This window comes from Nymphaea colorata, chromosome 5 (assembly GCF_008831285.2).
Source record: "Nymphaea colorata isolate Beijing-Zhang1983 chromosome 5, ASM883128v2, whole genome shotgun sequence".
Taxonomy (NCBI): domain Eukaryota; kingdom Viridiplantae; phylum Streptophyta; class Magnoliopsida; order Nymphaeales; family Nymphaeaceae; genus Nymphaea; species Nymphaea colorata.
The window spans coordinates 2,058,524-2,076,524 of NC_045142.1; the positions used below are offsets into that span (position 1 = coordinate 2,058,524).

Here is an 18,001-nt window from a genome sequence, read left to right on the forward strand (position 1 = left end):
AGTAATCAAATTGTTATGGTACTTTTTTTTCTTGGTTTTTTTTCAACTGATGATTTGAAAAGAGATTGATGGCATATATATATATAAACTCATTTTGTAGTGGTAGAACATATTATCTACCAAATTACATTGTTAAAGTGATCTAAGATCCTACACGGTATGTGGAAGCTTGGTGTTTATATGGCCACCATTATGATGGTGCCGCACCAGCATCTTTGCTGCGGTCCCTTCCCGCATAAAATGCTCGTGAGGTGGAAGCAGATGGTGGAGATCCTAGAGCAGATTTCCACCCTGATTTGGCTGATAACCAGGGATATTCTCCTTGTCCATGCACTTCCCAACAAACAAGAAAAACGCGCACACATATATATGTATTCAAATCCTATGTAATGTAATGTACACATATATGTGCACACACACATATAGATCTAGAGAGAGAAAAAGTGAGCCTCACTTTACACACACACACACATTATATATATATATATATATATATATATATATATATATATATATATATATATAATGTGTGTGTGTGTAAAGTGAGGCTCACTTTTTCTCTCTCTAGAGAGAGAGAGAGAGAGAGAGCCTCAATTTGATTATAATTAGTAGGGTCGTAAGTGGCTCTGATGCAAGACAGCCAAATAAATTAGGGTTGATATTCAATATTGTTACAGATGGGCCTAAACCAGATGAATTTGAACCTGACCACTGGCAAATCAAAGTGATTCACCAGCCAATTCAAGGGCGCCATAAGTCAAGCTTTATTCTTTTTCTTTTTTTTATTTCTTCTACTTGTATAATTTTTATCGTAACAAGTGTGCATTAATAACTTCTACACTTTCAAAACTGACTCACTCAATCGCTGCCGAATCAGCAGCTTTAACTGATTGAATTCAATTTCTGATTTTTTAATACCACTGGATGAAACCAAATCTAGCCCATCAAAAACACTAGTAACTAGTGACCCAACATTGGGGAATTATTTGGTAAGAGTAATATATCATCACTATGATATGAGTTTGGCTCAAAAAATGAGACAGATTTATACAGGGTTAGATTCAAGAAACAAAGGGGAGCGAATTATAATTTCAAAATTTTAACATGAGCTGAAATATTATTTTTTAAAATTTTTATATTGGATAAACAAATTATTTTAAAATTTATATGTAAATTTCAAAAAAAAAACTTCTGAGGGGAACAAGAGCCCTGCCACCTCTCTCTTAGTCTAGCTCTGCTCTGAATTCACGAAATACTATAATAATTGTTTCACGAGAGAGATTCATCATATTCATAAGGCATAACTGAGTCACTGGGTTTCGACTCTTTTGAGTATTCAAATAACCAAATCTTTTGAGTATTCAAATAACCAAAATGTAAATCATTGCAGCTGAATCGGATGAGTCAGAGGCTCACGGCGAGTCAAGGACAAGTCAAGGCCGAGTCGGGCAGAGTTAGGGGCCAGCCATGCCAACCTTGATTTGTTGAAGTGCTGTGAGGCCAAGCTTTCAGTCTCTCCCCTCTTACGGCTTCACACAGCCTCGTGTGGTTCACTGACACGGTAGGCTAACCTATACGGTTAAATTTGAAAATAACCGACAATTTGGAAGTACTTTGAGCACATATATATATATATATATATATATATATATATATATATATATATTAAGAAAAAAAACAATGGTCATCGGTCGTCGTTGGCACCACAAGGGGAGGCAAAGGCCTCCTCTGTGAGGGGGTACGCCGTACGGGTGTAGCCTTCGCTGCTGCAAATTTTTTTTGCAGCGGGGAGGCGACATGGCGAGTCACCTGGCCACCAAAAGAGCCCGGGCGGGCGTTGCGGGAGCTGCGCAGAGGAGGCCACGGTGCCTCTCCTTAACAACTTGATGGGTGTCCCTCAAGTCCTACTCCTCATAAAAATATGATAAACATTTTCATTATCTAATATTAATTCACACTTTTTTTTCTTTGTTTTTTTCTCAATAATCCATCTTAATTAGCTCTTTTTCTCTCTCTCTCTTTTTCTCTCTCTCTCTCTCTCTCTCTCTCTCTCTCTCTCTCTCTCTCTCTATATATATATATATATATATATATATATATATATATATATTTATTGAGTGAATGATAACTTTAGCCATCCAGAGTTATTCAGCTATCTTACCAATATACAAATGGATGGTTGAAAGAAAAATATTTAAAAAAAGTTGGAAACTAATACTAGACCAAAAAATTGCCATCACTTTCATATATATATATATATATATATGTGTGTGTGCGCGCGCCGAGAGGTCTTTACCGTGCATTAAAATTCACATGGCTGACCTGCCGAGAGAATTATTTAATATATGCCTTTGCTACCTCTAAATGCTAGCACTCAAAAGAGTATAAGTTTATATTTTTTTAATCAAGTATAAAATGAATAATAATTAAGTTCTATATTGTTGGCCTAATTATTAAGCCCCATGTGATTCACCCACATGCTTACTGTAATGCGTGGTAAATAGTTTTATTTTTCTCCGTTCAGATCTAAATCAAAATGATGATGCATTGTATGCATAAGTTGGTAGCTCTAAACCAAGATAAGGTAGAGCCCACTTTTTTCAACCAATTACTTTATGTTATCTAGAGGTTTCCTTTTACCAGGACTATAATTTGCATAATTTTGACTTTGCTTTCCATTAGGACCAAGTCGAGCTGTTCATGTTTTAGTTTGGCTCAGCCCTGAAAGAGGTCGGTGGACCACTAATGATCTCGACGAGAAATATTACAATGGATGCTCAGATCGGCCCAGAAGGTGTAAACCTGTTCGTAACAATTTTCATTATTTAAAGTATATATTTTGTCACATATTTGATATAAAACAACTAGATGAAATGTCAGCTTGCAAATAAATACATTCAAATATCAAATCTTATCACATACTTGGTTCAATGAGCTAAAAGTTCATAACTCCAACTTTTAGACTTGAAAGTATATATTTTACATGAAAGTGAGCAGACTCAAGCTCAGTTTGTTTAACTCGGGTTCTTTGTGAGCTCAAGCTACAGTTGCCGGAAAAACAGAAATGAGTATAGAATTCTCTATAATAACGTCACACAGCCAACTGCGGGAGAAGAGAAAAGAACTCAAAGGCAAAGAAACGAGCACAAAATATGTTCCTCTATTAGTAGGAGCATAAAACAATCTGATTCATGTGGAGCATAGCTATAACCACGTTTTCACTGAGTATAAACTAATAGGTCTATAGTCAGATTGAATTCTAAGATACAAAACGCAAATGCATAAACTCCACTTGAGGTAAAGGTATATTAGCTTCGACTGAAAAAAAAAAAATTGATATACCATGTCTGAACTCAACTACCAACTAGATTTGGATTTGCTTATAGAATCCGAACAATAGAGCTTAGATTCAGATTCAATATCAAATAATGCTGGACCACCCTAGGAAATGGTGATATCATATAAAAAATCAACGGAATGCTAGAATATGGAAGCCATCAAATGCATATGACAGAAAATGCCAAGAGATCACAACTTATCTAACCAGAGAGCTGTTGTTGGCAACCAGCTATTCTTGCCAAAGATGGGCCCCAATAATAGCCGAAAGATTTTGCCCCTTTAATGAGCTCCTATACACTTTCTCTTCCAGAGTCAAAACACTATGAATGAAAATTCCGATGGTGTTGGGCTTGTATGTTATCCTCTGTCCCTGGAAACAAGGCTAGTCTTGAAGGAGAGTTTTCCAAACACCAAACGGGCGATAAGCTCCCAAGATGAAAAGGCTTGCTTTATAATAAGGAATTTATTTACATATGAACCTGGAGAAATATTCGACAAGAACCTGTCCCATTTCTCTATTTTCGAAATGAGAACATTATACATTGACTATGATGACAACAACAATCAAAGAAGATGGCGTAGGCTTAAGGGTTGCAGGTGACTTTACCCTCCAACTGCAAAACCATCCTTGCAAATGTTGACAATATCGTGTACGGTTAGAAATGTGAAGCCTGAATATTTTTGCAGTTAGTATCCATCCAAACCCCATAGCTTCTTCAGAAATAGCAAGTCATCCTGTAGAACAAAGTCCCAGAAAGACACATTTAAGATCCCAAAATCAAACTTAGCCCACAAACATAACCTATGTCATTTAATCGTACCCAAGCATTTCAAGTTCGCACTATCATACTATGCCATGGCATGAATTCCAGAATCATAGACAGTAACTAACGTATCTGAACTTGAAGGACATTACTCAATTGAAAAACTAAATTAAAAATCATTGGATTAAAGGATGATCACCTGATCTATGGATGATGATGGTAGATCTCAAAGGGGCACTTAAAAATGACTAAAATTTGACTAAAATCGAGGTACATTTTGCAGCATTGGAGAAGCAGAGGAAGGAGAAAATAATGTTTCTGAGCTTTGTGAAGCTTTTATTGGTTGCTGCACGACAGGAGAATTGTTGTTCATTTCCTTGGTAGCTTCAGTTTCAGAGGCAGATGTATCCATTACTTTGCGAATCTGCTCAAAGTACGTACATCACTTAGTCCAGTTGATTAAGACAAAATCCAGTAATAATCAACTAAACAACATTGTTCAACTCCATAATTACCATAGTAAGACGTTTCTGGTGCAAATCACTTGGCATCTACAGAAAATTAAAACAGAATTAAGAATCAACAATGACAAAATGACCATGTATATTACTATTCCTTATAGAAGTTTCCAACTCAATCTCCACGCTTGACATGTGTCTTTGAAGAAAGTAATAATATTATGAATAATAGAAGTATCAAAACAATCAGGAGATTTTAACATTACTGATGCCATCAAATGTGTTGCAGACCTCAGATTAGGTCCCAAACACAAGAATGAACCACATAGTTCTGACTTCTGAGACCAATTTAGAAAAATGTTAGCTAACAGTCAATCAGCTACCACAGCATCAGATAGGGTGGATATATAGGGATCTGAACCAGGGATAGTTGTAGTGTTATTTGCATGGTTCACCAGGGTAGCATGCAATCAGGCAACATCAGTAAGCTGATTTGTCGTATGCTGATTAAGGTCAAGGAGAAAACAGCAGTTACAAGATACAAACCCATGCCAGGCTTATGTCACGAGGCCCTTGGTGCATAGAAGTGGCAATCGATGACTACCCAAAAAGCATGCTGACTTTGCCAGTGACAACCTCATATTGCAGAAAACATTCATATATCAACAGACGCAAGAATAAATGACAAAAGAACAACAGAAAAGCAGTGCACGAAAATATGTTCCTTCAGATCTGATGACTTCACAACAGGATCACTCAAAGCAAGATAAAAAGATAGGAAGATGTCCTCAAAATGAAAAGTAACATGTGCTGAAGTGGATGTGTTCCACCAGAAGAAGAGAAGCAATTCTTACACGTTTCCCATGATCTTTTTGCTCCTCACTCGAGAACCCAGGGATGGTTAGCTGCCAGTTTTTCTCTGCATAAATGTCATCTTATCAGATTGGCATTATCAGACTGCCTAAATAAATGTCCATTGATGGTGATTGTGAATTAATCAATAATGTGTCAAATACTACTTGTCTGGTTGTCCCTTACGCAACTAAATAAGAATAGAACAAAGGAAAATTGTGGAACTATCTATAACATGCTGGAATCGAACCTAATGAAACAATCTAAAGAAAAGCCAGTTTCATGCAATCCTATATAAAGCTTCACAGGGATAAAATTAACTACGATAGGAAGGTCATGATGTTTCAGCAGTGTTATCATCAGAACAAGACATGTTTCTAGACCTATGTCACACGGACACGGCAAAATAGCCCAGGTGTCCGTGTCGACACTCGGACACGCGGGTGCGGACACGGCTAGGACACGGCAGAAAATAAAAATTAAAATTTTAATGTTTTTTTTTCATTTTATCAATTTTTTGTGATGCATCCAATTATTTCCATCAATAATCCTTTCAAATACTGTGATAAAACAAACTTTTTTATAAGATTGAACTATTAATTTAATGTTTTTTTTTATTTTATCTTTTTTTAAAATATAAAATTTACCGTGTCCACGTATCCAAAAAAATTGAAAATTGTCGTGTCCGCACCCGTATCGCACCTGCACCCGTGTGACATAGTTCTAGACAGACTTCACATACTCCCAAGAAAATCCTCATGGCTGAAAGAAACATAAATTAGGCTAGAAAGAAGCACAAACCTAAGTGTAAGAGTATGTCTTTAGAGTCCAATGTCGAAGATTTCCGATGCTTTGCCAAACTGCAGGCAAATGTAGTTACCTGGGTAGAGAAGGCAAGCAAAAAGACAACAGTAAAGAATCTAAAGATAATGTCAACTTACCTGACCATAACAATATTTGCATACACTATTATAAGCAGACAAGCCTAATTACCAGCCAAAGCATGTTTGTGAAGCCAGTTCAAATGAGAAAAACTCATTTGTCAGTAACAGCAGTAAACTCATTAATAATCAAAGTAGAAAAATGACCTCGTTGTCCACAACATAATAAAGAAGATATTGGTTTACCAATTATTGCATTTTCAGATATTATCAAAACTTACTGTTCGATAAAGGTTCTAGTATATACCTCATTCAAATTCTCAGTAAAAAAAATGCTAATTTTACATGGTTGGACTTGGTATTCTACAAGTCAGTGACAAGAGAAACACCCAAAAAAAATGCAATAACATATCTCTCATTAGCCATTCACTAAGGTAGTCTATTTGATTGAAAAGATTGTCCACGTACCAAAGGTTCAACACAAAATCTTAGAAATTTCTTTCCAATTTAGAAGTTCATTGGGAAAAAGAAATTCATAGATATCATAAAACCAAGTTCTACAAAACTTCATATATATTAGCTGAAAACCCTAAAACTCTTCAGAAAATTCAAGATGGGAAGAAAAGTACATTTTGCCCATAAGAACACCAAAAGGCAGTTTTCTTTAAGATACCCACTTGAAAAATAAAGGAACCTGCCTAATACAAACAAAGGGAGTTTTATGGTGATACCGAATCTACAAAGTCATGGGCTAGCTCTAACAGGATATCTTCAACCTCAGGGTCGAGTTTTCCATTGGAATCAATCTGCAAGTACATGCAAGAGGTGATCAGACATGAATAATAGCACATTCTACAAGAGAGAAAAATAAACAGGTCATAAAAATAAACACAGATAAAGATTAACAGTGACAACTTTTACAAGATTATTGACACAGAGAAGAACATCTTCACAGGATCATTTATTCAGAAAAGGTACAAAAAAGCTCAAGTGAAACAAAGTCAAAAACTAGATTTAAGTTTAAAATCATGTACATATGCAGCAGACTGAGTAGATTTAGAAAAGAGACAGAAGTCCAATTCAAGCCCAAGTAGCAATAAAGGAAGCATTTAAAGCATGAATTCCTGGAACCTATACAGCTATGGCCAAGTTCGTCTGATGACCATAATGAACCCTAACGCCATGTCCATGTACATCAACAAATCAATGGTCTGACATCTGCGAGTCACAACATTACAAAAGAAAAAGATGATAATCTGCTTAGGTTTTAAGCTATGGCCCGATATGTTAAATATATTTAAGATATAGACCAACAGAAACTAATAACACAAACATCAAAAGATAAGTAGATATGCAACAAATAAAAAATAGAAAAATGAAAAAAAAAACTGTTTGGCGTTAAAAAAATGAAAAATGTGAAAAGTGAAAAAAGCAAAAAAAACGTGTTTTTTTCGTTTTTAACGTTTTTTTAAAGTTATAAATGGCAATTTAATTGATTGTGTTTTATTCACATTTTTTTCAAAAAAAATGAATGAAGTAACGTACCATCACAAGTTTTTGCAGATCCAAACCAAAGACAGTGAATGATGAAAGACACAAAATGACTACAAAGAGTGTGTTGCTCGTCATTCTGACAATGACTAAGATCCTTCATGCCCTTTCACCCTCATGATCTCAATGTCTTGAGCAATTACTTTTTGATATGTGAAGCCAACATGACACAGTTTGATGATAACTCAAGCATCTGTCATTCTAACATGACAACAAAAACACTACTTGACATTTGTTATTCCTTCTCCTTTTGTGAATACTCTACTTCTATGATTCTATCATACATGTGAAAATAAAATAAGAACATGACAACTTATAACTGTCAGAGAAAGAAAAAATCTATCAAACACGTATAACTCCTCCAAAAACTGAAAGAATAAATCAAAGGCAGATACCAAGACTACACTACCTAGAGTTTTCCCTACCAGCTTGGTTTATTCAAATAGGATTTGAGACTAAACACACAACTATGGCAATATGGGACTTTACTTCTCGCTGATTTCTAGATGACGCAGATTTCTGACACCATTATATGTGTGTTCTAACACTGACAAACTTAACATTAATCAGATGCAGGTTGATAGACATGGTCACATCTGATTTCTGCCACCACTATATATGTTTTATAATTTAACAAACTTAAGACCGATCACATGCAGGTTGATAGACATGGACACATACACTGTAGCTTAAAGAAAAATAATGCAATAGCACAAAGGTCACACACCTCACAATGCATGACAAACAACAGACATACACATGGACAAGCTACAGGATGGGCCTTAGTATCACCTCTTCATGAAATTTAAAGAATTTGGGGCAAAAAAAACCTCATGGCAAAAATCAAGGCAGGTTGAGGAACAAGTCCTGAAAAATAATAAGCAGCTCTAGACAACTCTAGTCTACTCAAGTTCAGGGCCATCTTTCCTTCCAAAACATAGTCAAAACTTTCGCCTGACTTAAGTCATTCAGTTATCCCTCGACCACTGGGTAACCCATGGGAGCATTCATTTTGAACATCCAATGAGTAACTATAAACCAGCAATGAGAATCATGGCTATTCCTTTCTCCTTTCTCCTTTCTCCTTTCATCAAGAACCTCAATGAGAAAAGGGTGAACAGTGTCAAGCAAGAAGCACCTTATCATCTAGTTTACCATAGTCCTGCTTAGTCAGGTTCGTCTCAGGTCCTGCCTTTCAGATTTCCTCTACACCATGTTAGTAAGACACAGGAAAGACACCCAACAGGCAAAAAAGAAAAGGACGACAATCTTTTCTTCTCATGATATGACTATGATAGCAATTCCTAACTCAAAGCCAAGTCCAAGTTCTCTTCTTCACCCCTATGTGTGGTCAGAGTAGAAAAAGGGTAAACCCCATGAATAGATCATATCAACATACATGCATGATGACAACAACCAGAATACAATCGTGGATGTCATGAAGGACCTGTGACACTAAATCTTGGATTTTTCTCTTCCCAAGCAATTGTGTGGTTGTCTCTCCTCCTTGGCTTGCACTTCCACCTGTTGTCATACCAGATGCTGGAGTACCCGGCTGTGATCCTATTAAGTTGCCTGAGTTTTGGATTGCCAACCCAGATGTCCGGGGAGATGGCTGCTGTTGTTGCATAGCTTGTTGTTTATGATGAAGTGCTTGTTGTTGGGTGGCCTGATGTTGTTGTACTAATTGAGATACTGCCTGCTGGTTTAGAGTGACAGGCTGTTTCTGACTTGATTGGGAAGCAGAAAACTGTTGCTGTAATAAAGCTTGTCTTTGCTGTTGATTAAGGTGATACGAAGGGGATCCTGGAGTAGATATTGGTGTCTGAATCTGTTTCATCCACTGCTGTTGTGATAAAGAGTTCTGCATCATTGTGGGCTGTGCATTTTGAGCCAACCCAGACAACTGTGAGTTCAACGATGCCAGTGAACGCGGCCTTGCCAAGCCTTGAGCTTGTAGCTTCTACAGCAAATAATAAATGAAATGTTAAAGAGGAATTTTATAAAAGTTTGCAAAAACATATTTCCAAACGGCAGAAATTATTGATACGCATAAGGAAAAGAACTATGCGACAAGTCAATGCAACAAATGGAAGAATACTAGCTTTCTCTGTAAAGCAGAATCAATGAGGAGATTTTTCCTTCTAAGATGACAAATTTATAATGGTAAAATTTCACATTTGCATAAATCCATAAACAAATACCTGTATATAGAATAAGCACTTGCATCTCTATTCATGCCACAAGACTTACATGGTGTCTGCAGCACCTGGTAAGTCACCTGTCCACGACAAGGCATCAACACTGTTAAAGTTAATAGGTCTAATTCTGCTCATGTTAGTCAAAGTCTATTTATGTCCTTCTTATTGTAATATGTTTTAACTTAGTTTACAGTTTTACTCCTTGTAAGTGAGGTCAGTCTTTTATGAACTAAGGGTAGCTATCAGTTATTATCCATTGTAGCTCGGATTATTTTGTTTACTGGACTGTAAAATATGGACAAGGTAAAAGTGTTGCAGGTGTTAGATGAGACTACGTCTTTTTGTGAAAATGGAAACAATGACAGAATGTATGTGAAAAAAGGAGATATGAATTACAATGCTATTACTGTAAGGAACTAGGACATATGAAATTTAATTGTCCTATCCTAAAGAAGAAGAAAGGAGTATATGTTGCTGATTCACTTGAAGATAAAAAGGAAAATGATGGAGTGTTGACATCTAGAGTGCAACCAAAGGAAGATTCTTTTGCTGGAGATAAAGATCATATGTCTCATTCTAACATTCTAGAAAGCATTCAGCAACTTCTTGCACCTAGTGCGTTTCTTGTTCCCACTTCCTCTATATCTTCTTGCGGTGATGCATTTGCAGGTGTACTTTGTGCAATTCCAACTTGGCTTCTAGATTCTGGTGCCTCATGTCACATGACATCAAATGAGGCCATTCTAACTAATTGTCATCCTTGTTCTGGGTTTTTCAAGATTGTGAATGGTTCTTCCATGTCTATAATCAAATCAGGTTCAATTACTCCCAATTCTTATCCTGAGAGCAAACTACATGTTGATGATGTGTATCATGTTCCCTCTCTTACTGAGAACCTAATATTGTACAGTCACTTTTTCTCCTGTGGATTGTGTTGTGCAGGATCAACAGTCTGGGAAGAAGATTGGAATTGGCCATAGAAGAGGTGACTTATACTATCTTGATTGGCTAGACATGAGTTCTTTAAGAAGAGACAAGAATGGGGTATATGCATTAGTAAGAGATGAATCAATGTTGTGGCATCAACGATTAGGACACGTCTCAAAATCTAGATTAAAACATATTTTGGAACTTTTTGATGATTCCAGGGTCGTGATATCTGATGATGTGAAAAATTGTCAAAGTTGTGGTTTTGTCCGAGAAAAATTGAATCAACAAAACCATTTGACTTGATATATTCTGACATTTGAGTGTCATCTCCCATTTTGTCAAAGGGGGGATCGGCTTATTTTGTAACCTTTAGAAATGATTCTACTAGATTTACTTGGATATTATTTATGAGAAATAGAAACGAACTTTGTGATATATTTGAAAGGTATTGTGCTATGATTAAAACTCAGTTTTCAGCTACAATCAAAATCTTACGTTCAGATTCAGGAGGAGAATACATTAGTAAGGTATTTGAAAATAATTTGCAGAAGAAAGGTATGTTACACCAAAAATCTTGTTCCTATACACCTAAACAAAATGGAGTCACTGAAAGGAAAACTAGACACATACTTGAGACCACAGGATCTCTTCTTTTGGCTACTAATGTTCCGAAGGACTATTGGGCTGATGCAAAAATAAATCGTATTGTATGCCATCAGAAGTTTTAAGTGGAATGTCTCCTTATGAGAAATTGTATGGACATAAGCCAAATTACAACATGATGAAAGTTTTTGGATGCATTTGCTTTGTACTTATACCAAAGCAATTAAGAGACAAGCTTTCACCTAAAGTTGCAAAGTGTTGTTTCTTGAGCTTCTCAAAAAATAAGAAAAGTTACAAATGTAATGATCCAATTGGATGAAAAATGTGGGTTTCAAGGCATGTAATCCTTCATGAGTATGAGCCACATTTTACACAAGAAAGTGAAAAGATAAAGAATTGTGATGTAGATATATCCTTTCTAATGACATATCCCTGAGGGTATAAGATTGAAAAGGAAGAAAGACAGTCAGAATGTAGAAGAGGAAGCTCTCATGATGATTTTGAGAAAGAAAATGACATCCGCCAAGTCTATCAAAGAAGAAAAAAAACATTATTCATGTGCCCTTTCTTGGGCAGCCTAAGCCATTTGAAGAAGGACCAAATGAGGCCAATTCTGATATGATGATTCCTTTTGTTGATCCTAAACCTCTGGTTCATGGAGAGAATTCCTCCTCATCCTCTTTCTACATGGCTCCTTCTCCTTCTCAGGTATGTCGTAGTTCAAGAATCTCAATTCCTCCCTCTCGCTTTGTTTCTTATGATTCTTTTTCTCCCAAACATTGTGCTTACCTTGCCTTGGTTCATTCTTATGATAAGCCTAAGTCTTATGAGGAAGCAGCATCTAAGAAGGAATGGCAACTTGCTATCATTGAGGAATTGAATGCTCTAGAAAGAATGAAAGCTTCGGACTTGGTGAAACACTGAAACTTCCTCCAGGGAAGAATGTTGTAGATTGTAAGTGGGTAAATTAAGACGAAGGCAGATGGATCAATTGAACGTTACAAGGCGAGATTAGTTGCAAAAGACTACAATCAACAATTTGGAATAGATTATTCATAAATATTTGCTCCAGTTGCTCATACGACCACTATTAGAACTCTTCTTGCAGTTGCTTCAGCCTGACAACGGAATCAATGGCAGCTTAATGTAAAAAATATGTTTTTGAATGGAGATTTAGATGAAGAAGTCTACATGCAGCTTCCTCAAGGTGTTTCAGATTTAGAAGGAAGAGTGTGTAAATTGAAGAGAGCTCTATATGGGCTGAAACAAGCCCCAAGAGCTTGGTTTGAAAAATTGAGTTCAGCAATTAAAGAAATTGGATTTAGTATAAGTTTTCATGATCCAACTTTGTTTGTATCTTCCACAGAAAAAGGAAAATGTTTGTTACTTTTGTATGCGGATGATATGATTATTACAGACGATGATTTCATGAAACAAAAAAGGAATTAGCACAAATGTTTGAAAGGAAGGATCTGGGATTTCTAAAGTACTTCTTGTGTCTCGAGGTTGCCTACTCAAAAAGGGGTTTGTTTCTAACCCAACATAAGTATGCAGGTGATTTGGTGACTAAAGGTAGACTATATGATGAAAAGAAGAAAATAGTTTCACCTATGGAGGCAAATGTGAAACTAAAGCCTTGTGAAGGGAAATAATTGAAAGACTCAACTGTTTATAGGCAACTTGTTGGCAGTCTGATTTATTTCACTATTTGTAGGCCTGACATAACATATGCAGTTCACGTGATTAGTCAATTTATGAATGCACTTAGATCAACACATTTAGTTGTCTTGAGGATTATTAGATATATAAGAGATACTATGGACTATGGCATGTTTTTTTGTCTAATTCTGAAGACCTTGTGGCCTATTGTGATGCTGATTTTGGTGGATCAGTTTGTGACGGAATATCCACAACAGGATTTTGTATTTTCCTTGGCACTTCTATGATTTCCTGGAAGAGCAAAAACAACAAAGAGTGGCTTTATCTACAATTGAAGCCAAACATAGGGCTATGGCCCAAGCTAGAGCTGAGATAATCTGGATAAGATGGCTGCTAAGTGAGATTGGGGTTCCGGTTGTTAATAAGACTATGTTGATGTTTGACAACATGAGTGTTATTCATATTGCCAAAAATCCAGAGGTTCATGAAAGAACTCAACATATTGAGATTGATTGTCATTTTATAATGAAAGCATATGAAGAATGATTAATATCTCTAGCACATATAAGGACTAAAGACCAAGTTGCTTATATGTTTACAAAGAGATTGTCACCATCTAAGTTTAGAAATTTTGTTAGCAAACTTGGTATGATCTCTCTTAATCATGCCAAGTTTGAGGGGGAGTGTTAAAGTTAATAGGTCTAATTCTGCTCAAGTTAGTCAAAGTCTATTTATGTCCTTATTGTAATATGTTTTAACTTAGTTTACAGTTTTACCCCTTGTAAGTGAGGTCAGTTTTTTACTAACTAAGCGTAGTCTTGTGTTTTACTGCCTTTAGCAGAGTATTAGTTAGAGTTTTGTTCCCTATTGCTGTAACTTTCTCTTTTACACAAAAAGAGAATAACGTGAAGAGAGTTGCTGCTGCTGATGTACTCTCGTGCAAATTGAAATAACATTGAATCTTCTTGTTTTCTCTGTTTGGGTTTGTTGGATTTAATAAACACTTCCCAAAAATAATGTCACACCCTCACATGCCTGCTTCCACTGAGTATACTTGAAAAAGAGGTCTGTTGAAGCTTGACTTTACTACTACACAACCCTCTTAAATTTGTCTTCTAGACAATGTACCTCAATAGTAAATCAATGTAGCTACATGTATGTGTAAAAAATCTTATTGCACTAGACATATCAGCATGGCTAGAAAGCATCAAAAAACAAACAAGTCAATTAAGAGCAGAGGTTAGAAGTAACTCCCAAAAATCCAAGAAAAATGTGAAATTGTGGCCACTGGAAAAAAATGAACTCTCAAGATACAATTACAGAATCGTTCTACTCTACTGGCCATGAGTAATAAAAGAAAAGTGATGTCAAAAAAAGAAAGAAAAAGATACAGATATCAATAAAGAGAGAGAGAGACCACAGTTAACCACATATTAAAGTACATAACTTCTAAGGGAAGGCAGTGGCAGAAGTTCCAGGTAGGATTTGTTCATGAGACCCAGTTTTATTAACTTCATGAAATTGCCATAAACCAATGTTGTCACTAGTGTATCGTATTGTGTATCGGTCGGGGCTGACCTATACGCCATGTCATAACGTAGCGTAAATGTACCGTAATGTATCGTAAATTTTATTTTTTAATAAAAAAAACATTAAAATTAGTAAAAAGTCAGAAAAAATAGCCAAAAAAATCAGAAAAATCAAGAACAATGTATTTCATATAAACAAAACTCATCACACATAGAGAACATTAATGATTCATAATTCATCATTCATAAACCATAGGCATATATATCAGCAACAAATTCAATAAATGAAAAGTAAGACCAAGAGATTCAAAGTAAAAACATCCATGATCCATCATAAGTTTGAAGAGCATCTATCATATACGAGTTTAGACTTTAGACTTAGAGTGTTATAGAGTCTAGTAAACTATATCACGAGTTCATCAAATTGATGGTTTCTTCCTCAAATCAACGATTTTTTGGAGAAACCAGCAAAATCTCTCCCTCTCACAGCCTTTAGAGAAGTTTAGAGAGAGGGAGAGAGGGTCTTAGTTTAGAAGAATGACGCAAAAAGGGGCCTTGGCGCCCTTTTTCAAATTTTAACCCTGTATCGTAAGATACGGGGTGTATCATGTGTATTATACGATACACCTCCCTGTATCGTATGATACACCCGATACAGGCACGATACCCGGTGCGTATCGAACCTGTATCGTGTGGGTTTTCTTCACCAAGAAGAGATATCGTATGATACGGATAACACTGTCATAAACCAATAAGCAAATGTTGTACCTGAGGTGAGGTAAGGGACTGTTGTTGAGACAATTGCTGAGGTCGAATCTGCCCGTGCCCAATACGTTGTTGACTATATGCAAGAGAACCATTTGGTCTCAATTGTGAGCTCAAACCAAGTGAACCCATCATACCAATTGGATGCATCCCTTGCAGTTGCTGCCCTGATGGATTAGATGACTGGAATTGAGAACCTTGCATCAAAGCCTTCTGCCTTGGCTGCAAAGAGAAACTTGCCAAGTTTCAAATGTCTTGCCTCAAATATTACATATTACTAAAAGAAGTAATTACAATTGTCAAGATTATCACTGCAGCTGCCGCAACACTGCTGCGGATCAACTACATGTCGTCAACCATCAATTTGAATAGAACCAAACATAATGATCACAGAAATCATAACTAGTAAAAACTTAAAAGAGTGGGCAGCAAGTTTACTTCATTCTTATTGCCAAACTTTGAAATTAATCATTTAATAAACCTTTTTTGTGAGCAAAATTTTAAAAATGCTGATAAGTGTGCACTCACATGAAAAAGGCAAACAACAACCCAAGATACCAGCATCTAACCCTTCAGATGCAAAAATGTAGACCATGGCATAGAATGGTATACTATTAATTTCAGCATCACAACATGTGTACAAAGCCAGTTTCAGTATAGAACAACTCCAGAATAACCTCCCAAACTATCTCCTAGTGCACCCGAGACCAGTATTACACATTAAAGGTTTGAGGCTTTGAGGACTCTCAATCTTTAACCTAAGAATACAAGAGCTTTAGCAGCAATGTTAAATAAACCCATAGAGGCTACTGATTCTTCCATAAACAAGTAATCCGACCTCAAACACTCAGCAACAACCACCAAGATTTCACAAAAAGACCAGAGAGTTCCACCTTCCTTGCACAAACTGTCTTAAGGTGCTCGAATGGACCAACAATCAACAGAAAAGAAATTTGCACGACCTGGATCACCGAGAAGAATCTACTAAAACCAAATCGATGATAGACTTATTGCACTTTTTCTCCAAATTCAGCTTGTGACATGTTCTATAACATCGACATATAATAAGAAACTAAAGGAAGACATAATGGAGATTATCCAATTGAATAAATAAATTACATAAGTCGCCAAGACAAGTAAATACAACAGATAAGCAGGGGAAAACATGCTCAAAAAACACAAAAGGTATTAGGGCGACGGTATAAACATGTACAGAAGCGAAAGATGTAAAGAAACAAATGAACAACAACATGCACAAGAAGCACAATAGCAATTAAGCCAACAGAAAACCCAAAATCGAAAGCAATCAACTACGAGAAAAAGATAAAACTAACCATAAGATGACGAAGAAACATCAAAAATTGAACTCGAACTTGAAGCAGAAAGCACACAAACGCTATTGCGGTTGCAGACACATCACGATAATAACTTGTGATTTGGAAGCATGAGAAAATCAAACCAGATAAGCGCCAAATTCTCAAGCACGACGAAGGCAAGAGGGAAATGGGCAAAAACCTGCGAGAGCAGCTGTGACTGCAAATTGGTGAACTGCGTAGCTTGCCCGGGGAGCATCGGAAGGTGGCCGGCCTGGCTGATCAGCGCGGACCGCGAAAGGGTCCCGCCCGCCTGCTGCTGGATGTGCGGGCTGAAGTTCATGCCCATGGCCTGCTGCTGGGCGTAGATCGCCGGCCTCATCGAGTACTGAGCGGGGTTTATCCGCGACATCGCTGAAGACGTTCTCTGGAGGTGTGCTCCGGCGGCCTGCTGCGACGCCAAGCCCTGCTGGACCTGGAATGCCTGGGACGGAAGCATCTGCTGTTGGTGCTGGGTCGGTTCGGAGGGGGTTCCGGGCAGTTGACCCTGCGCGAGGAGAAGTTGACCCTGGTTGATTGGCATCTGCTGCTGCTGTTGGGCGGTATTTTCCATCGTCGGGGCTGGAGAAGCAGTGGTGGCGGTACCGGCGCCGGTGCCGGTGGTGGCGCCGGCCGGAATGAGAGGAGGGTTTAGAGAACTGTTGGAAGGCGTACTCTCGTCCATCGGATTGGCTTCGCCGATGGAGATCTATCACATGGAGGCGAGCGAATGACCCTGCTCAGGCAAAGAGAGAGAGGGGCGACAGAAGTGCAGAATGAGCGCTTTTCTTCCGATCATTCGTCGGGACAAAATTCACAGATTTCACGATATTCGGAGTTCTCCAAACGTGAACCATGTAAGGAAGGTCGAGTTCTCAAGGGAGGGAGAAGTCACCCCACAAGGACACGCCAACTGAGCTCGTGTCGCTGACTATGCCTCCAGATGCAATTAGGTTTAAGAACGTTGCATCAAAAATACTATTTATCTCCGAAATTTACAAAAAAAAAAAAATCAACTTATAACTTTCTTAAATTTTAATTTAAATAATTTTAAAGTTCGTAAATTGAACTTTTATATAATATTTTTATATAATATGTATACTGAAAGAGGAAGAAA

General features: G+C 37.1%; 1 protein-coding gene across 1 annotated transcript; it reads right to left on the minus strand.

Moving 5' to 3' along the window:
* Window positions 1-3,763: 3,763 nt before the first annotated feature.
* Window positions 3,764-17,721, minus strand: LOC116254568 (transcription initiation factor TFIID subunit 12b). The gene is made up of 9 exons (XM_031630038.2): window positions 17,048-17,721; window positions 15,536-15,754; window positions 9,293-9,808; window positions 7,026-7,100; window positions 6,215-6,293; window positions 5,416-5,480; window positions 4,619-4,654; window positions 4,303-4,527; window positions 3,764-4,074 (listed from the first exon to the last, which is right to left on the minus strand). Exons 1-8 carry the CDS (start codon window positions 17,567-17,569, stop codon window positions 4,363-4,365), a joined length of 1,677 nt encoding a protein of 558 aa, XP_031485898.1. The 5' UTR covers window positions 17,570-17,721; the 3' UTR covers window positions 3,764-4,074; window positions 4,303-4,362.
* Window positions 17,722-18,001: the final 280 nt, after the last annotated feature.